The sequence below is a fragment of the Centrocercus urophasianus genome, unplaced genomic scaffold (genome assembly GCF_019232065.1).
Source record: "Centrocercus urophasianus isolate 14NV4802_14NV808 unplaced genomic scaffold, USGS_Curo_1.0 seq_16, whole genome shotgun sequence".
Lineage (NCBI taxonomy): Eukaryota > Metazoa > Chordata > Aves > Galliformes > Phasianidae > Centrocercus > Centrocercus urophasianus.
Genome location: NW_024884711.1, coordinates 11,733,030 through 11,749,244, shown reverse-complemented (window position 1 = coordinate 11,749,244; position 16,215 = coordinate 11,733,030). Strand labels below are relative to the sequence as shown.

The window sequence follows — 16,215 nt, the reverse complement described above, 5'->3', positions numbered from 1 at the left end:
TAAGAGCAAGAACTAAATCCCATTTGTGTTACTCATGTGGTTAGCTCTGCTGCTTTTAATGTGTCTACTTGAACAAATAAAATAAAAACTGATTTAATTCCAAATCCTTTTACTGACTGGCAGGGAAGTGTACTCATTGACCATAATATCTTAGCTGAGTACTACATGCCGTCTCTAAATGATACACATTTTTTAGTCGTTAAGTCACATTAAGCAGTACTAAGTTTTGCCCTCAGTGTAAGTAGTCTCTTGCAGCCACATCTGTCTCTTCAGTATGCAGAGAACGTGAAGGGAAAATTGTGTTTTACACCATTATCTAAGAAATTGCGAAGCGATGAGAAACCGATTACTATTAATAAACAAAATTTTCTTCAAAAAGCTGTGCATACAGTTGTGAAAAAACATCTGCTCTCCCTTCCAGAATGTACAATTGACAAGTACATTAATTTTGAAAAAGGATTATTTTGAAAGCATCGAAAGCAGCGTAAGTGCAGAAATGTATGACAAGAATACATGGGCACACCACGCTGTTGCAATTTGATATGATCTGACAGAGGAATACTTTTTCCTCTTAATATGGAAAGTGGTGTATTTAAGTCTTTCTCAGACAGCGAGATTTCTGCTAAATTGTCACTAACATTGCAGGTAAACCATTACTGATTTTGATCACATCCAAGTTATTTAAACCGGCTTTAAATATTCAAAGGTTTTAAATGTCTCTGCCATGCCATTCCTCTGCACTAGAAAAAAACAAGATGTCTTTCTATTTGAATGATTACACCCACTGCAATGTTTGTGGACTGACCATTACAAGGAATTGTACAGTTGTGTTTCCACTTAACCCACGAATCACCAGCAAAGACATCCAGCTGTATGGCATGCTTTCTCATGGCATTCTGTGTGCTTCTGTAAGAAGAATGCGCATGGAGCCAAGGAGGATTTCTTCCTCCATCCAAGCAGAGCTGCCAGCAGCATTGCAGTCAGCAATGATATTCTTATGACCTGGGACATTTGTCCACTGAGAAATGGATGTATTAAAAAACTGCTCATTAAACGCAGACCACCGAAGAGCCTCCAAGCACACACGATTTGGACAGAAGCCTAGCATTGAACCAGAGACCACAAAATGAACATTTCTGTAGCTCATAGCCATTAACTCCAGTCATACTTGCCTTCCTGTGAATTCCATAAAGAGGAGAAAACACCTTCTTCTGTGTAAATTCCTACTCTTTGCTAGTGAATAATCCCTTTCCTTCATTACCCCCCATTGCACTCCTATCCATCCTGCATTCTCTTCAGTGTCCCCCCATTTTGTACATGTATTTTCAGTTTTTTTAGTGAGTCTTTCTGAAAGCAGTAATTTGTATGGAGCCTGAGTGTAACAGGACGATGTATGTCCCGTAATGTGGTTGTGGTATGTAGCAATATATCATTTATAGAAATGTATCCACATTATTCTGCAGAGTTTAGTAATTGCGGTCATGTGCTATTTGCTTTGAATATACAATGATTAAACAAGCTTGATTAGGATAATGAAGATAAGCAATATGATAAAAATAAGTAATGTAACTCTGCTGTTCACAGGTTAAGATTCATGTCTTTTTCCAGTTGAAAATTTCAGAATGACTGGTTTTCTGTTGTGTGGTTCTTCTCATGGTGCTAGTTCTGACTCAGACCAGCTTTTGTCACTTACTGCAATGAATGCACACAACCAGTAATGTTATGAACAAATAAACAGTGATGAGAGACAGTATCACCAGCAGCTGAAGCAGGGAGATGAGCTGGAACTGAAAATAGGAACGAAAATAACACTAATATAATTTTTATCATGCAAAAAACATCTGTGTGAATAAGGATTCCAAATTGTTGTTCCCAAGGAAATTATGACTAGGGCTGCTCTGAAAATAATGCCTCCTATTTCGTTATGTTAGTTCACAATATCAGAGGCAGATGTTAGTGGTATGACAGTAGAGGTTGAAGCTTCCCACCAGTATTCCATTACATGTTGTTGCCATATGACAGATGGCAGCAGAAGAGCACTCTGACAGAATAGCATCTGATGTGGAAGTGTGTATGAAGCTAAGGTGTGTAACTGAATTTCTTCATGCAGAAAACATTGCACCCATTGACATTCATCGGTGCTTGCTGAATGTTTGTGGAGACCAGACAGTGGATGTGAGCCCCGTGAGGCAGTGAGTGGTCCATTTCAGCAGTGGTGATGGCAACAGTAGGTCACCTCTTCTAGCGCAGATTTTTGTGAATACATAATGAAGGCTCTTGTTTGTGGCTCGTGAAAATGCCTGCCAAATGGTGGTGACTATGTTGAAAAATAGTGTTTTGTAGCTGAGAGTTTGCTCCATCAAATAGTGTTGTTGAGCAATTTCTATCTGTTGTAGTTCTCATGAAAATACATGGGAGGCATTACTTTTGGAGCAACCTATGTAAAATGGCAATTTCAGCTATTATTATTATATCTTGATATAGAAAATCTACATTGCAGTTATCAAAAATAGAAGTAAAAACTGCTCCCTTATAGATGAAGTTTAATTCTTCAGTTAGATGAGTTGATTACAACTTACAGGCTAGAATGCTGCCTGTCCTGTACTAATAAGGAATGTTGATTGCTCATTAGGGAAGGTATCACTTCTAAAGCAGATAATGCGTGACTGATTGTATGAACTCCAGCTCTATGGCAAAGGCTGCTTTTGCAAACAGGTCCCCAACTTCGTCTGAGTGTGTCCTACAGCTGGGAACCTGCTCCTGCAAGCCACGCACTTTCCAGGACCAGGACTGATCTCCACCCTAATGGTTTAGAATAAAATCAGGGATGAACCCAATGTGTTAGATTTTTCTAATCACAAATCCTCATCCTGGAAGTGCAGTGAAGATCGGTGTAGTGAGAAGAATGTTGACTCCACCTCATCTGTCCTAAATGAACTTACTGAAAAATACTTTAGGAAGCCTCTGTTCTTATGGTTGGCTGTGGCACAAGTAGAATTTCTGGAGCTACTGATCATTTTAACAAGTTTACACTGTAACTCCAGCTCTGACTTTGAGAGGATTTCCAGTGTCATAAAAGGGCAAAGATTGGTCCAATGTGATCCCCTTCATAACCTCAGCCTTGTTCCCAAAATATTCTAGGAGAAAATTATACTGATGGACAGAAAAATGAGAAATTCCCATCTGTCTTATTTTCTGTTCACTTTGTGATGTATCTATGTGTTCCACCCCAGAGAAAGTGCACCTTAAGAAGCCTTAGTGGTCTCGCTCCAACACTCCTCAAGAGCGTCCTAGATCCCCAATCATTTGGGCTGGTTGGTCAAGTGGTAGAAATTCCTCCATCCTTGCAGAAACTGCAGAGCAAACTGGGTTTTGCAGGGTTGTTTGTTTCTGATAAGTCAGAATGCAGCCTGCAAATGTGGTCAACCAGTCTCAGTGAAAAGCTGAGATATTTTAAGGTTTTTTTCACCTTGGACCTGTGGCTGCTCTCCACTTTGAAATATGAGAATAATTTCAAATGAATAACAAATGTTAGAAAAACGTGTCAGTTTGCCAACAATTACCAAGCATATTTTCTTCTGTTTACCAGAGATCAGGAGAAATAAGACAGCCTCTTAACTAAATTGACTAAATAAAAGGAATCTGCTTTTGAAGTATATGGATTTCAGAATCAAATTTCCTTTTTCTGTGCCTGTTGGCTTTATAGGCTTGTTTACTCAGGAGGAAATGACTTGTTTTATAATGTGTTTAACATCATGTTAGTTAATCTGTGCCATAATATAGAGTTGTTTCCTCGCGTAAGCAAGCAATTCACATGTAAACATGTGTGAATCTCTTACTGAAATGAGGAGAGTCTCTCTGAGCCTTTTCCTCTTTACAGGACAGGCAGAAGGGTAGCTCTGCTGGCCACACAACCAAGTGCTTGAGGTCTCTCTGTGGAAGCTAATTTATTTGATTTCTTGTTGTTTTTCCTCTTTTGGTGTCTTGGATTAGTTTTATAATCAGCTTATCTCTAGAAACTGAGGACTCTAGAACTTAGAAAAAGGAAATCTCAGGGTCAGACCACTTCATAAAAAAAATTAAAAAAAAAAAAAACAAACTACAAGATCACTCTTTTTGCATAAGGTATCAAAATTTTGAGGCTGCTATTCAGGCAACTGCCGATAGATTGAATTATTAAAGATGACAGGCTTGAGCAAATAAAATTTCTTTACAGGCTGTTTGATAAATTAAGTGGGGGAAACAATGAGTAGTGAGTATGCTGAGCAATCTTTCTGAGGAACAATGAAAAATAATGATATTTTGCTTGTAGTAGTCATAATCTTCAGAATATACACATCTATATATGTTAGAATTCATCCTGGGTGACACACTGGAACAGGTTGCCCAAGGAAGTTGTGGATGCCCCATCCCTGGAGGCATTCAAGGCCAGGCTGGATGTGGCTCTGGGCAGCCTGGTCTGCTGGTTGGTGATCCTGCACATAACAGGGGGATTGAAATTAGACGATCATTGTGGTCCTTTTCAACCCAGGCCATTCTATGATTCTATGATTCTCAGTTACTGAAATGGTTGGCTACTGCAGAATTTGTTAATGTTACTTAAAATAAGAGACTGTAAAGATCATCTTTGGATAAGATTGAAAAAACCTCTTACATATCCACCTAGAATTTCTCTGACATTTGGTGATGTTTGAAGAGATTTTGTTTCAGTAGTTAACTATATAGGATCATATTTATTTTGTTTGTTTAATTTTATAATTTAATGGCCAATAATAACATGAAAAATTCAATATGCTAAACAAACAGCAGTCAACGATTCTCAAGTTTAAATAGACTTTAAGTAGCTGAAATAGAAAAGTTGCCTAAAAGTATAGTTTTACCTTGGCTTTGTATGTTAAACAAAATGTGGAATCATTTTTGCTCTCATGTTGGAAACTAAAGTTAATGACCTCATTATGCTGAATTTATCAATCACAGTTTTCTGTAAGTTATATCATTATATGGTATGGCTGTGGACACTACTAAGTCCAGTTTCAATTTAAAAGTTTCCCTATTATCTTGTGTTCTTGGTCTTTCAATTAAAAAAAAATTTAATAATCGTAATAAATTGAGAGCTATTAAACATCTTTTCATGCTTATGTTTTAGGAAAGCTGACAAACCCATTTTAATGTCTAAATGCATTTGCCACTCAAACTTAAAATGTAAGCTGTTTGAGAAAAGCAGGAATACTGGAAGTTGAACAGTTAAACAGTTGATGAAGTTTAACCAAAGTTGTTCAGAAAATCAGTTCACCTTCTATAATTTAAAAGCAGGAAACAGGAAAAAGAATGAAAGTATCTGTCTTTATTCCACTGGCATTTGATATTGTAACGTCGGGCTAAGATATATGAGATATGGGCAGGTACTAAAGTACTCTGATATACTGCTGCTTTGCCATTCGTTTTGTAAATGCTGTAAAATGCCGTGATATTCATGATACAGTTACTAGTTCTAATGTAACGTAAAACTGAGGATGAATGATAGAGGTGCGTTGTTTTCCCTCACTTCTTCTACTTGCTCTTGATCCCCACTATGTGCAGAGGAGTTGTGGACTCATGGTGTGAACTAGTAGAGCTAGTAGGCACTGCTGCATGTCAGTGCACTCACTTTAGCCTGCAGTCTTCCACCCCAGAAGCTGCAAACCCAACTCAGTTCTTGACATGAGGTCTCACCATTAGGGAAGGAAAAAAGGAAATCCCTCAGTTCCTCATGAGAAAGTGAAGGACACTTTAGAAGAAGTTCAGCAGATTAATCCATCACAAAAAAAAAAAAAAAAAGAAAGAAACAAACAAACAAAATAAAAACAACACTGCATGTGTGAGCTTTTTTTCATTTTTCATAATTTGCAATGAAGAGTGGGAGTTCAGGATCATTTTTATATAAATGATCAAATCAACAAATCAAATGGATTTCATATCCAAAGCCTTGAATGTACTATATGTATGAATTACGAGTCTTTCTGGACTGTGGGAGATGGGCTGCCTTAGCCCTGTCTACCTCTCCTTCTCTGTGCTGCCTCTAAGGTTTCCACAGAAACTGAAGTGCTGTTCTAAAGAATGCTTTCTTGCACACTGCACCTCTTAAATCTTCTGGCTGCTATGGGGTTTCGGTGCTATCTGTCCACACTCAATCACTTCATCCCTTTAAATTAGATTTAGAATTTATGAATATAATGCCTGATGGTGCCACCTCACTGCTTTGTGACATGTTTGCTGTTTAACTTGGTAAAAATAGAATGCAAAACTACAGCTGGTGTGGGTAAGGGGAAATGTTGTGAAATTAAAAACTGGTTACAATTTGGAAAATAAATTATCATACTGGGAAAGAAAAGAAAACCTCAGGGAAAAGCAAATTGGGAGCTACAAGGAAATAATATCACCTGGCAAGCTGCAAGATTGGAGGTCATGTTAAAAGGTCCCAGGAATGTCTTTTCATTTATTTGTAGTGGTTTTCATTCCTGGTTACTTGTTTTCCTCTTTAGCTCAAATATGACTACAAGCCACTCCTGATATAATTTACTGTAGAGGCAAATCAGGCCAATAAATATTTTATTTAAACTATACTGTTCATTTCTGTTGGTATAAAGGATCTGGAACTGTAGTTAGTGATGTTACTTTGAAAGGAAAAAGAGAAAACATGGCAAAAGGGAATTGAACCCGTAGATGTGTCATGGGAGGCAAATCATTGTTTCCGATGCTGAACAAGGAAAGCCTTCTGTGAAAGGTTTCATGAAAATTTTGTTCAGCTGAACAAAGTGGAGAATACTTAACAAAATTGCCATTTTTAAAATCTCATTGTGAATACTCAGCATGCTGTGATCATACACTGTGTAATGGTGTTTGCAATGAATAAATTGCTGTGGATACTGTAATATAAATAACTGCTTTGTGCATTAAGAAGCAGTTCTCTCCATGATGGTGTCTGTCTCAGGAACGCTCTGAAGACAGGGCTTTAGAGGATAACAACACTGCAGTACTCTTGGAATAATACCAGTCTGCAAAAGTGCTGGGATGCCTTTAATACTTTTCAGTGTTATTACTTAGTAGCAAATAATAAAGTGACATTTGCTTTGTTCTTAATCTACTTGTTATTTTTACTGTGGCCAAAACTTATGAATTTTAAACACAACACAGCTCCAGCAGGAGGGAACCTGTGTTTCAGGTTCCCTTAATAATTTTTAATGACTCCAGAGGCAGGCAAGCAGAAAAGTTTAATCACAAAAAAAAAAAAAAAGAAATTTCACAGCTTCATACTGACTTCAGGCACACTGAGCCAGTGTGCCGCAGGTTTCTTGCAAGAAAGAAAGTGGCTGGAAGCCCCAGAGTTAAACTGAGAATTGCTTTTGGTGATAAATGTACCGCTAAGAAACAGCCTGCTAAAGCTAGAGGAGGCTAACAGTGAGACAGTGCCATATTGTACAGAATTCAATTGCTCTCAGTAACTATATGAAATAATATCTAGCATTACCCAGTAATATATTGCTGCACCTTTGACAGCTCATTGGGATCTGTTGTCTTAGGTGTCCTTCCAGACACATTTACCACGAACACATTGGTTCCAAAGTGTAGATGGAAATGTTAACTGACTTCAATAAAAAGCATTTGATGAAATCAGGATATAACCATTTTGAAGGGATTGTAGCATGAGTTAGAAAAATATCTTAATATCCTCCTTCTCTTAATGCTTGCCTCAAAGTAATATTTTTTCTTCTAAGTTTCTTATGGAAAAATGGTTTTAATCACAAAACTGGAAGAACAGGGAGAGGATCTGAGCCAGGTTTTCAGTGAATTACAGTGAATTTTCTCACTGTTGTGGAAGCTGAGTGGTAAGAGTGATTTATCTAAAATCTCTTTCTGCTAAAGCCTTTCTGAGTGACTAGTGGCCCAGTTGCTTCACCTTTAGTTTCCATTATGAATAAATAAGTCTCATGAAAGATGTATACCCCAAAATGGTGCTTACCTTATCTAATTATTTTGATATACCAACATACCAGTTGGTATATCAGTAGTATGGCAGGTTGACCAAATAGTGGATATAGCATAGACCCAAGCTTCAGTGTTATACATGTACTGCTCCAAAAATAATACTTCCTCTTTTATTATGTTGGCCACGACGTTGAAGGTGGATTTGGGCTGTATGAAGGAGAGGTTGAACCTTCCCAGCAACATTCTGTTAGGTTCTGTTGCTACATGACAGATGGCAGCAGAGGCACAGTCTGACATGTGTATGAAGCAAAGGTGTGTAACTGAATTCCTCTGCAGAAAACATGGCACCCAGTGACATTCATCGATGCTTGCTGAATGTTTATGGAGACCAAATAGTGGATGAGAGCACAGTGAGGTTGGTGGTGTATTTCAGCAGTGGCATGAAACAAGTCACATTCTGGATGGCCATGTGTAGCTGTCACTTCTCAAAAGGGAGTGTCTCTATCAACTCATCCACACACTTGGCTTATGGTGGTGGCTATATATGACAAATAGTACTTTGTAGCTGACAATTTACTCTTTCATAGTGTTATCATACTTTTTGTTGTAGTTTCCATGGAAATAAATAGAAGGCATTACTTTTGTAGTGACCTATATAGATTATGGAAAAACAAGCTTTTGCACTACAGATGAGATCTAGTAAAATGAAGTCATACATTCTAAAAGTACAAATCTGGGAAAGGTTTGTGTCATGATGAGGGTTTAGGTCATGAATGCTACAGCCAAAGTTCAGTGCTTCTCTCTAATAATGAACGGGCTTATTTCTTTAATTGTTCTTTGATTTTAGGAGACTAGCCTACTAATTTTATTCATAGCAGAGATGTTATTAACCATACAGCTGTGCCCACTGCCAGAGGCAGTCTCGGTGCTCACTGCTTATCTCTTTGTTTTTGTTTTGTAGAAATGTATTCCCTTGGATGCTGTGGCAACTGTTTATTGTATACATTTATAAAAGTACCTACTGATATCACTGGAGCATTTAGGTAGGCGGCTGTGACTCCTTTCCCTTCCCTTCCCCACTGTTACTGCAGCACCCGCTCTGCTTGCTCTTCATTTTGTATGTCTCAGAAGAAAGGCAATGGAGAAAGAGTAGAACAAAAAGAGTAACTGCTTTACTGAAATAAAATTCCCCTGCACCATTTCCAATCCCCTCCTTTCTAGAGAGACAAAAAAATAGCAGGATGTGTTGATGGCTATGCATAAGAGAAAAAAAGGAGTGCTTATGGGGAAGGAGATCTGCATGAATCTGAAAGGAAGAAATATCTTCCATGAAGAAATTTCTTATCATGCAGCAAGCAGGGAGAGGCAGCACACTCAAAGAGAAACTAGAAAATACAGGAAGAATTGTCAGTAATGAGGGAAGAGGAGGGGATGAAAACCTGAGTGGGAGTGGAAAATGGAGAGAAGAGGAAACTGGGAAGAGAGTAGATGACTGGTGCTACTGACACTGCCTAAGAGACAGCAGTGGGAAAGGAGGGCTGAGGACAACAGCTGCTCGTGAGGGCATGATGCCAGCACTTCTCAACTCTATTGTTTTTGCATCTTGTTGCATAGGCCTGGGCTGGGTGTGCCCATGGGTCAGGTATTGATGGCTTCAGTATGCCTTCTGCTGATTTACTTCTCCCTAGGTTATCCAGCAGCCACAGAGCCCCACTGCTAATCACTTGGCCCAGGGACAGTCCTGCTTTGTGGTGCAGACCAAAGAAATGCTTTTGCTTAGCACAGCATTCAAAACAGAGCAGGATTACGTACTGGGATTGTTTTAATGAGGCTTCATCTGAGTTTCTCAGGAGATGTATCTTCACTGAGAGCTGAATCTGCAGTCTTCTGTTTTGTCACATTCATCCTCTTTTCCCACCAGCTGCACTCTTAAATTATTTTGCCAATCTCCCAATACTTTAGTATCCACTTTGCCCTCAGGACAAGTGGCTTCTCAGAAGCATTCACTGAGGCTGCTAGAGGCAGAATCAATTCCAGCATGACTTTAGATGTGCACAGAACAGGACTGCAAGAAATTGTGCTGTATGTCTTGCAAGGGGAAATGATTGTGTGGTGAGCTATCTTCAGAGGTAAATTGCTTAAACAGTAAACATTACATAGGCCCTTCTGCTGCTGCCATATGTTACCAAAGATAGTTAGAGGGTCTGTGTACACCACGGACTGCACTTCATGCAGGGGAACCGCAGTTCTGAGGTTTGTTTCTATGTGCTGATGCAGTTCACATTAGACAAAGATGAATTACCATAGAGAATATCAAAGAACGTAAGTTAGCATGGACAAAGTTAGTGCAACAGACTGGTTCCACCCTATTCTAAAGAAGAAGATAAAAATGAACTTAACCTCAGCCAGGCAGGAAGAACATTTCCAGTTCTTTCTGAGTACTGAGGAATGGGAAGGATTCTCAGCCATCCTGCTTTCCTGTTTTATTTGGCCTGATTGTCTCCCTTCACACACCATTCACACATCAGAAGTAGGAAGCCAACTGAAGTTACTTCTTTTTCTTGTGCTACAGGCTTGCCTTGCCCTTGTGCTAAAGAGTGCAGCTACTCTGTAAAAGTAGATTCCCACAAGATTAGAGACAAAGAGTGCAAAGGAAGACACTGGATTGGTCCTCATTTTCCACTTCACCAGAAACAAAGCATGAGGTTATGCTACCTCATTATAGACACCGGGGAGGCATGTGATCCCTAGTCAAGAAACTTAACTTAGATTAGAAAATAATAACATTATTTTGACTAACTTATTCCATATGGCTACTTGATAAACATGTGGGATACCATTATTTCTTTGACCTTCTGTATTTTCACTGTTTTGAATTATATTCTGGCAAAGGAAAATCAGCTCTGATAAAACTAAAAGTCAACGGTACTTTTCTAACTTCTCCAGATAAGTTTTCATCTGGAATGTCTCATACAAGCTGTTGCTTACACACAGCCCTTCAACATCATTTTAGGATGAGTATTTTAGTATGTTCTAAATGCAGGGAAAGCCTGGGATTTTTGATTCATTGTACTGGACAAGCAGTTTTTAGCTGCACTACTTTCAGGTGACTGCCTGCCTAAAACATCTTGAGGGAATGGAAAACACTCAGCACATTAAGTGTATTTAAAGCAAAATGAATTCAGTTATAGCAGCATTTAAAGTATTTTGCAACTAACTGCAATTGAGTGCATACATTTCATTTGCAAGTACATACGTTGGAAGTAGAGACAGAATGGATGGATACAGGCAGAGGCGAAGGAAAGTGGAGTACAAAGGAAATGATTTTATTGACTTCTTTCTCCTGAATATCATACACCCATGCTGCTGCCAAAAGGGGCTCCACATCTAGCCACCTCAGCTCCAGGCATGTGGAACAGGCTTTGCTCTGTGGGAAGTAATGGCAGAGGGGAGCTGCCTTTTGATAAGCCTTGGTAACTTAAAGCCTCAAAGGGCCTTCCTGCCCAGCTGCACCCCTTCAGCCCTCTGCTGCGAGGAGATAATACAGGAAGCACTGGGAGTTACCATCTCCATTGATTCTGCACCAGGTTGGCAGCACCAGCTCTTACATGCCTTGTCTGGGATCGGCTCAGTTCAAGGCAGTTTGCCCTTAGTTTGCCCTTTGCTGAGCAGGTGTACATCCGAATCTGTCCTTCCAAAGATGACAGGACTCCAGGCACTGAGATGTTTAGTTTACTTTCTTTGAGATCTGTGGTTCAGTTGCCAGTAACACTAATAGAGTCGGAATATAAATCACACTGAATGTAAACCATTTGGGTTTCAGTGTGCTGGGCAAATATCCATGTAGAAAGAAGGGCAATTAAATCCTCTTGCATTATAAACCTTACAGAATCAGGCTCTGGCTGAGGTCTTGCACATATGGGAATTTTCTCTGGTGAAGTCTGATGAGTCGTAGTGCTTGTTGCCAATAATGTGGATAAATAAAAGGCTTAACAATTAGAAGAGAAGGGAAACAAAGATAATACACCTGTCAAACTTGTTGTATTATTAATGTGCAAGGGAAAAAACGTTATGCTTGTGCATGCTGTTGCCCTCAGTACCAGCTGTTGACTGTGCACATGAATCCGTATTTTACATGAGCTGAATGGCCTTGCTGCCAGCAAGCCCTCCAACAGGCAACATTGATAACAGCAATCTACCCACACTCTATACAATTCCAGCTATTCTTCGAATTAATAAAAATGCTTAATAAAGCTTCATCTCTCATTTGCAAAGAAAACCTTCAATTAATGTTAATCAGCATCTCAGAATGTGATCAGGCTGGGTTTGTAGCTGGATGTGCCGAAACAGTTCAACTGGCAGATGGAGCATTTTCCAACTATTTTAATTAATGAATGCTCATTTCAAATGTTAATGCAATTAAATAAATAGGCAAAACAAATAAAAATAATATACATTATGAAACTGCCACTATCAGAGGAAGTTTTGAACAAAAAAGTGAGCCTTGCTCAAACCCAAGAAAAGCCCAGCCATCCTCTCTGCTGGCTATGTAAGCTCTAATAAAGACAGGGCTTGCTGTTGTTGCTTGCTTTTTTCAACTGTTTCTCAGGGATTGACATTTATATCACTTCCATTTTAACCTGCTGGCATCAACTGAGTCATTTCTTCTCCAAGTATTAGAACATTTTTCTGCAGAAAATGAGAAAGGATTTCCTTCACGTATTAGAGACTTGTTTCATGTAAGATTTAGGCTGCCCCTGCTTCTTACCTCTTCTTAGTTGAACTAATTGCCTGATTATTTTTTTTTTTAAGGCTTTACTTTCTGTGAACTTTGTATATCATAGCACTGATGTAGTCCCACATTCGTTTGGGTTTATAAAGAGTTCAATTAGCCCCTTAATGCCTAGTTCAGTCACAATTAAACCTTCCCTGTTGACTCGGCATTGGTCTTTCCAAAGGCAGTGGAGGTGTTTTTAATTATTCATTTTCTGGTTTGTTTCTTAGAGCAGTCTCAGCTGTGCTTTATTATTCAAAGGTTAATGCAAACTGAGAACTGGGTAAATTAAATTTGTTTGGCAGCTAGCAACTTGATGTATTGCAGACACTGTGAAATATGGATGGATGGGTGGGTGGATGGATGGATAGATGGATGGCAAACAGTCAACACTTTGCTACTGTGACATTTTAAAAGCCAGATTTTATCTTTAAAACAATTGTTAGTCGTGTTACTATGGCTGATAGCTAATTAATGTTCCATAATGTTATATTCTCTGTAACCCATTTTTGTTAAGAAAGCACATAGTTTAGAAAGCCAAGAAGCATTAACAGCTATTAGAGAAAATTGATGTAGGTACCATGACTAATGAACTATGCCACACTAAGACACTGCATTGTATGAAGGGAATCATGCAGTCAGAAGTTTTAATGAAGGGAGCCCAAGGAATTTCAGGTGAAAGAGGGTTTTATTAACTTTCAGCGAACAAAATGAATAGTTGAGTAGTGAACATGACATGATGTCGTATAATAATTGTATGCCTTGGGTACATTGTGAGGCATGGAGCATAGCCAAGAGCTTTCATCTGTTCTGTGCGCAGGGTTATTTCACTAACCCTTGCATACTGTGGAAATCTTTATTGCAAATATAACACGAATAGTTTCACAAGAAATGCCTTAAGACAATACCACGTCACTTACTTAAAAAATCTACCAACGCTGCATTCCTTTGAAAAATATTGATCAGATATTCAGAAGTTCCCATCCCAACTGATCCTAATTAAAATTCATGTCCTGTTTCAAGGACTTGTATCAGCAGGCTGTGAACTAAAAAGAAGTCTTCATATATCTTAAGAGGCCACTCTGGGTAAAATACATCTTTCTTTGGATAAGCATTATGTTGTATGAAAAAAGGCTATATAAGCTTTTGGAATAGTAATGCTCAAAAAATTCATTAGTTTTTAATTTGCTTTTTTCCAAGCATTGACTGTGTAGACAAGATTTTAAATATTGTTTCAGTACAGTGTTTTTAAGTGAGAACTTTGAATTAACTTAATCCAACAGTTGAACCTGCTTCTTGTTTATGACTTTTTAAGATAGCATAAAAATTGCCATCTAAAGCAGCTTTCTGTACTAGTGACAGGAGTCTGTAGGATAGTAACTTAGAAAGTGCAGCTGCAAGGTCATTTGTACCACGCTGTCATTAGTACAGTATGTGCTGTATAATAATGTGTGTAATTACACTGCTACTGATGAGGTAGGTGGATGAGAAGGTAGATGAAAATAGGATGGCTTGTGAGGCAAGACGGTGACAAGGCATCTCAGCAAAGTCTCTGTATCCTTGTACAGTAAATACTTCACATCTGCCCAGTAGAATATTTGAGATAAGACCGCCAGGAATTTTTCTGTGCTTATTTGAATAATTTATAATGTGATTTTAATACTTCTTCCTGGCTGAATATATCGCTTCACTGACAGAGCTCAGGACACCAGTAAGATGTGTCATGCAGGACTAACTAATCAACTACAGTACTCAATTTTCAACCCAAAGCGTTGCTGCAAATCCAGCACTACTACTAATAGAGTGTAACTGATGCAGTATTTTCTTAATTGTATGTGGTTATTATGTTATTTTTTTTTTGTTTTCTATTTTAGTGCTGGACCCAAAGGAGACAACATTTATGAATGGAGGTCAACTATACTGGGACCTCCAGGGTCAGTATATGAAGGTGGAGTTTTCTTCCTTGACATTACCTTTTCACCGGACTATCCCTTTAAACCACCTAAGGTTAGTAGGAGGATATTAAAAGTCTGATAGGAATCCTCTCCTTGTGATATTTCTAACATCTATGTTGGTATACTGTTGTAGGATGAAATACAAAACTTTCAAGGCAATAATGAATATTTAAACAGAGTATTTTGATGGAAAGAATATAAATGATTGCCTAAAACTTGCTTGCATGTCTCTGGTACAGTTGGATAGATATGGATTGATTTAGCAAATGGTTGTATAATTTCCAGCAGTTATTTGTTTAATTTGGATTTGTTTCGACTATGAAGGTAATTATATTTGAGTTGCATCTTTTGTAAGCAGCTGAAGAATCTTTCCAGTTGACCCATATCATTCACCATGGGTCTGTGGCAGCCTGACAAAAAATGCACCTTTTGTGCTACCTCATACAAATTACTTCTCCAGATGCAGACTACATTGCAAAGATTTAATTGCTTTGTGTTTATTTTCTGGAAGGCTTTGGAAATACGTCAACAAAGACAAGAAATTGAATAGAAAGTCAAGAACTAACAGAATTCCTTACAGATTTGTTTTCTAATGCTGTCAGTAATGATGCTAACCACAAAATGTAAAGCTCTTCCAATAATATGAAGCTGGCAGATCATTACCATGACAGAGAAGGCTTAGAATTTCATACAGGAAATATCTAGTGGTTTTGAAGACCAGAGAAACAAAAATGGGATGAAGAGTAGTAGTATAAAATCTCACTGATACCCAATAGTAATAACTGTTGAGAGAGGATGTCAGAATGGAATATTTTGGTTGATCAAAGGATTATTGCAAACCACCAGCCCAATGCATCTGAAAAAAAAAAGTAATATATTCCTAAGATGCATCATCTGACATTTCCTATAGAGATAAGGAATTGCTGGCATCATACACAAGACACTTGTAAGACTTCCTCTGGAAGACTGACTACAATTCCTAACACCCATACTCACTAGCATAAGGAGAAACTTTAAAATTTACCCAGCAAGGCTGTTAATAGAATAAAATAAATTGATGGGCCTGTGTATTATGAAACAAAGTGAAAATAAGTTAATTTTCCACCTTCCAAGTGTGAACAGTGAGGTTTTGGAACAGGTCCCCATAAGAGTTGTGGAAGCAAAAATGTTTCCCTGTTTTTGACACAGATGTGAAAGGTTTGAGATATCATGTTTGCCTATAATAGATGAGATTGCAGTGAAAGATAAGTTGATCCCTATTTGGTTGCTGTAATATATTTAAAGAGGAGCATTTGTAAATAAAATTTTAATGCAGCGATGGTAATATTTATGGTAGTTTACATTATTATCAGAAAAATGTGTTAAAAAAAGAGTAAGAGATGTGTTCAAAATACTTGTCATTCTTCAAACTGCACTTTCCCAATCAGTGGCCAAAAGATGGGAGAAAACCACACACTGTAGCAGATAGAGATGACCTATCTTTGTTTCCCATTTCTAGTGTACCAGTTTAGGGAAACTTTG

General features: G+C 38.2%; 1 protein-coding gene across 1 annotated transcript in view; it reads left to right on the top strand.

Moving 5' to 3' along the window:
* The first annotated feature begins 14,210 nt into the window (after positions 1-14,210).
* The window catches only part of LOC122159347 (ubiquitin-conjugating enzyme E2 E2), a 37,708-nt gene continuing 35,703 nt past the window's right edge, over positions 14,211-16,215 (top strand). Inside the window, exons 1-2 of the mRNA XM_042816844.1 lie at positions 14,211-14,215; positions 14,614-14,746. Of these exons, the coding sequence (XP_042672778.1) occupies positions 14,211-14,215; positions 14,614-14,746 (138 nt within the window). The remainder of the gene's footprint in view (positions 14,216-14,613; positions 14,747-16,215) is intronic.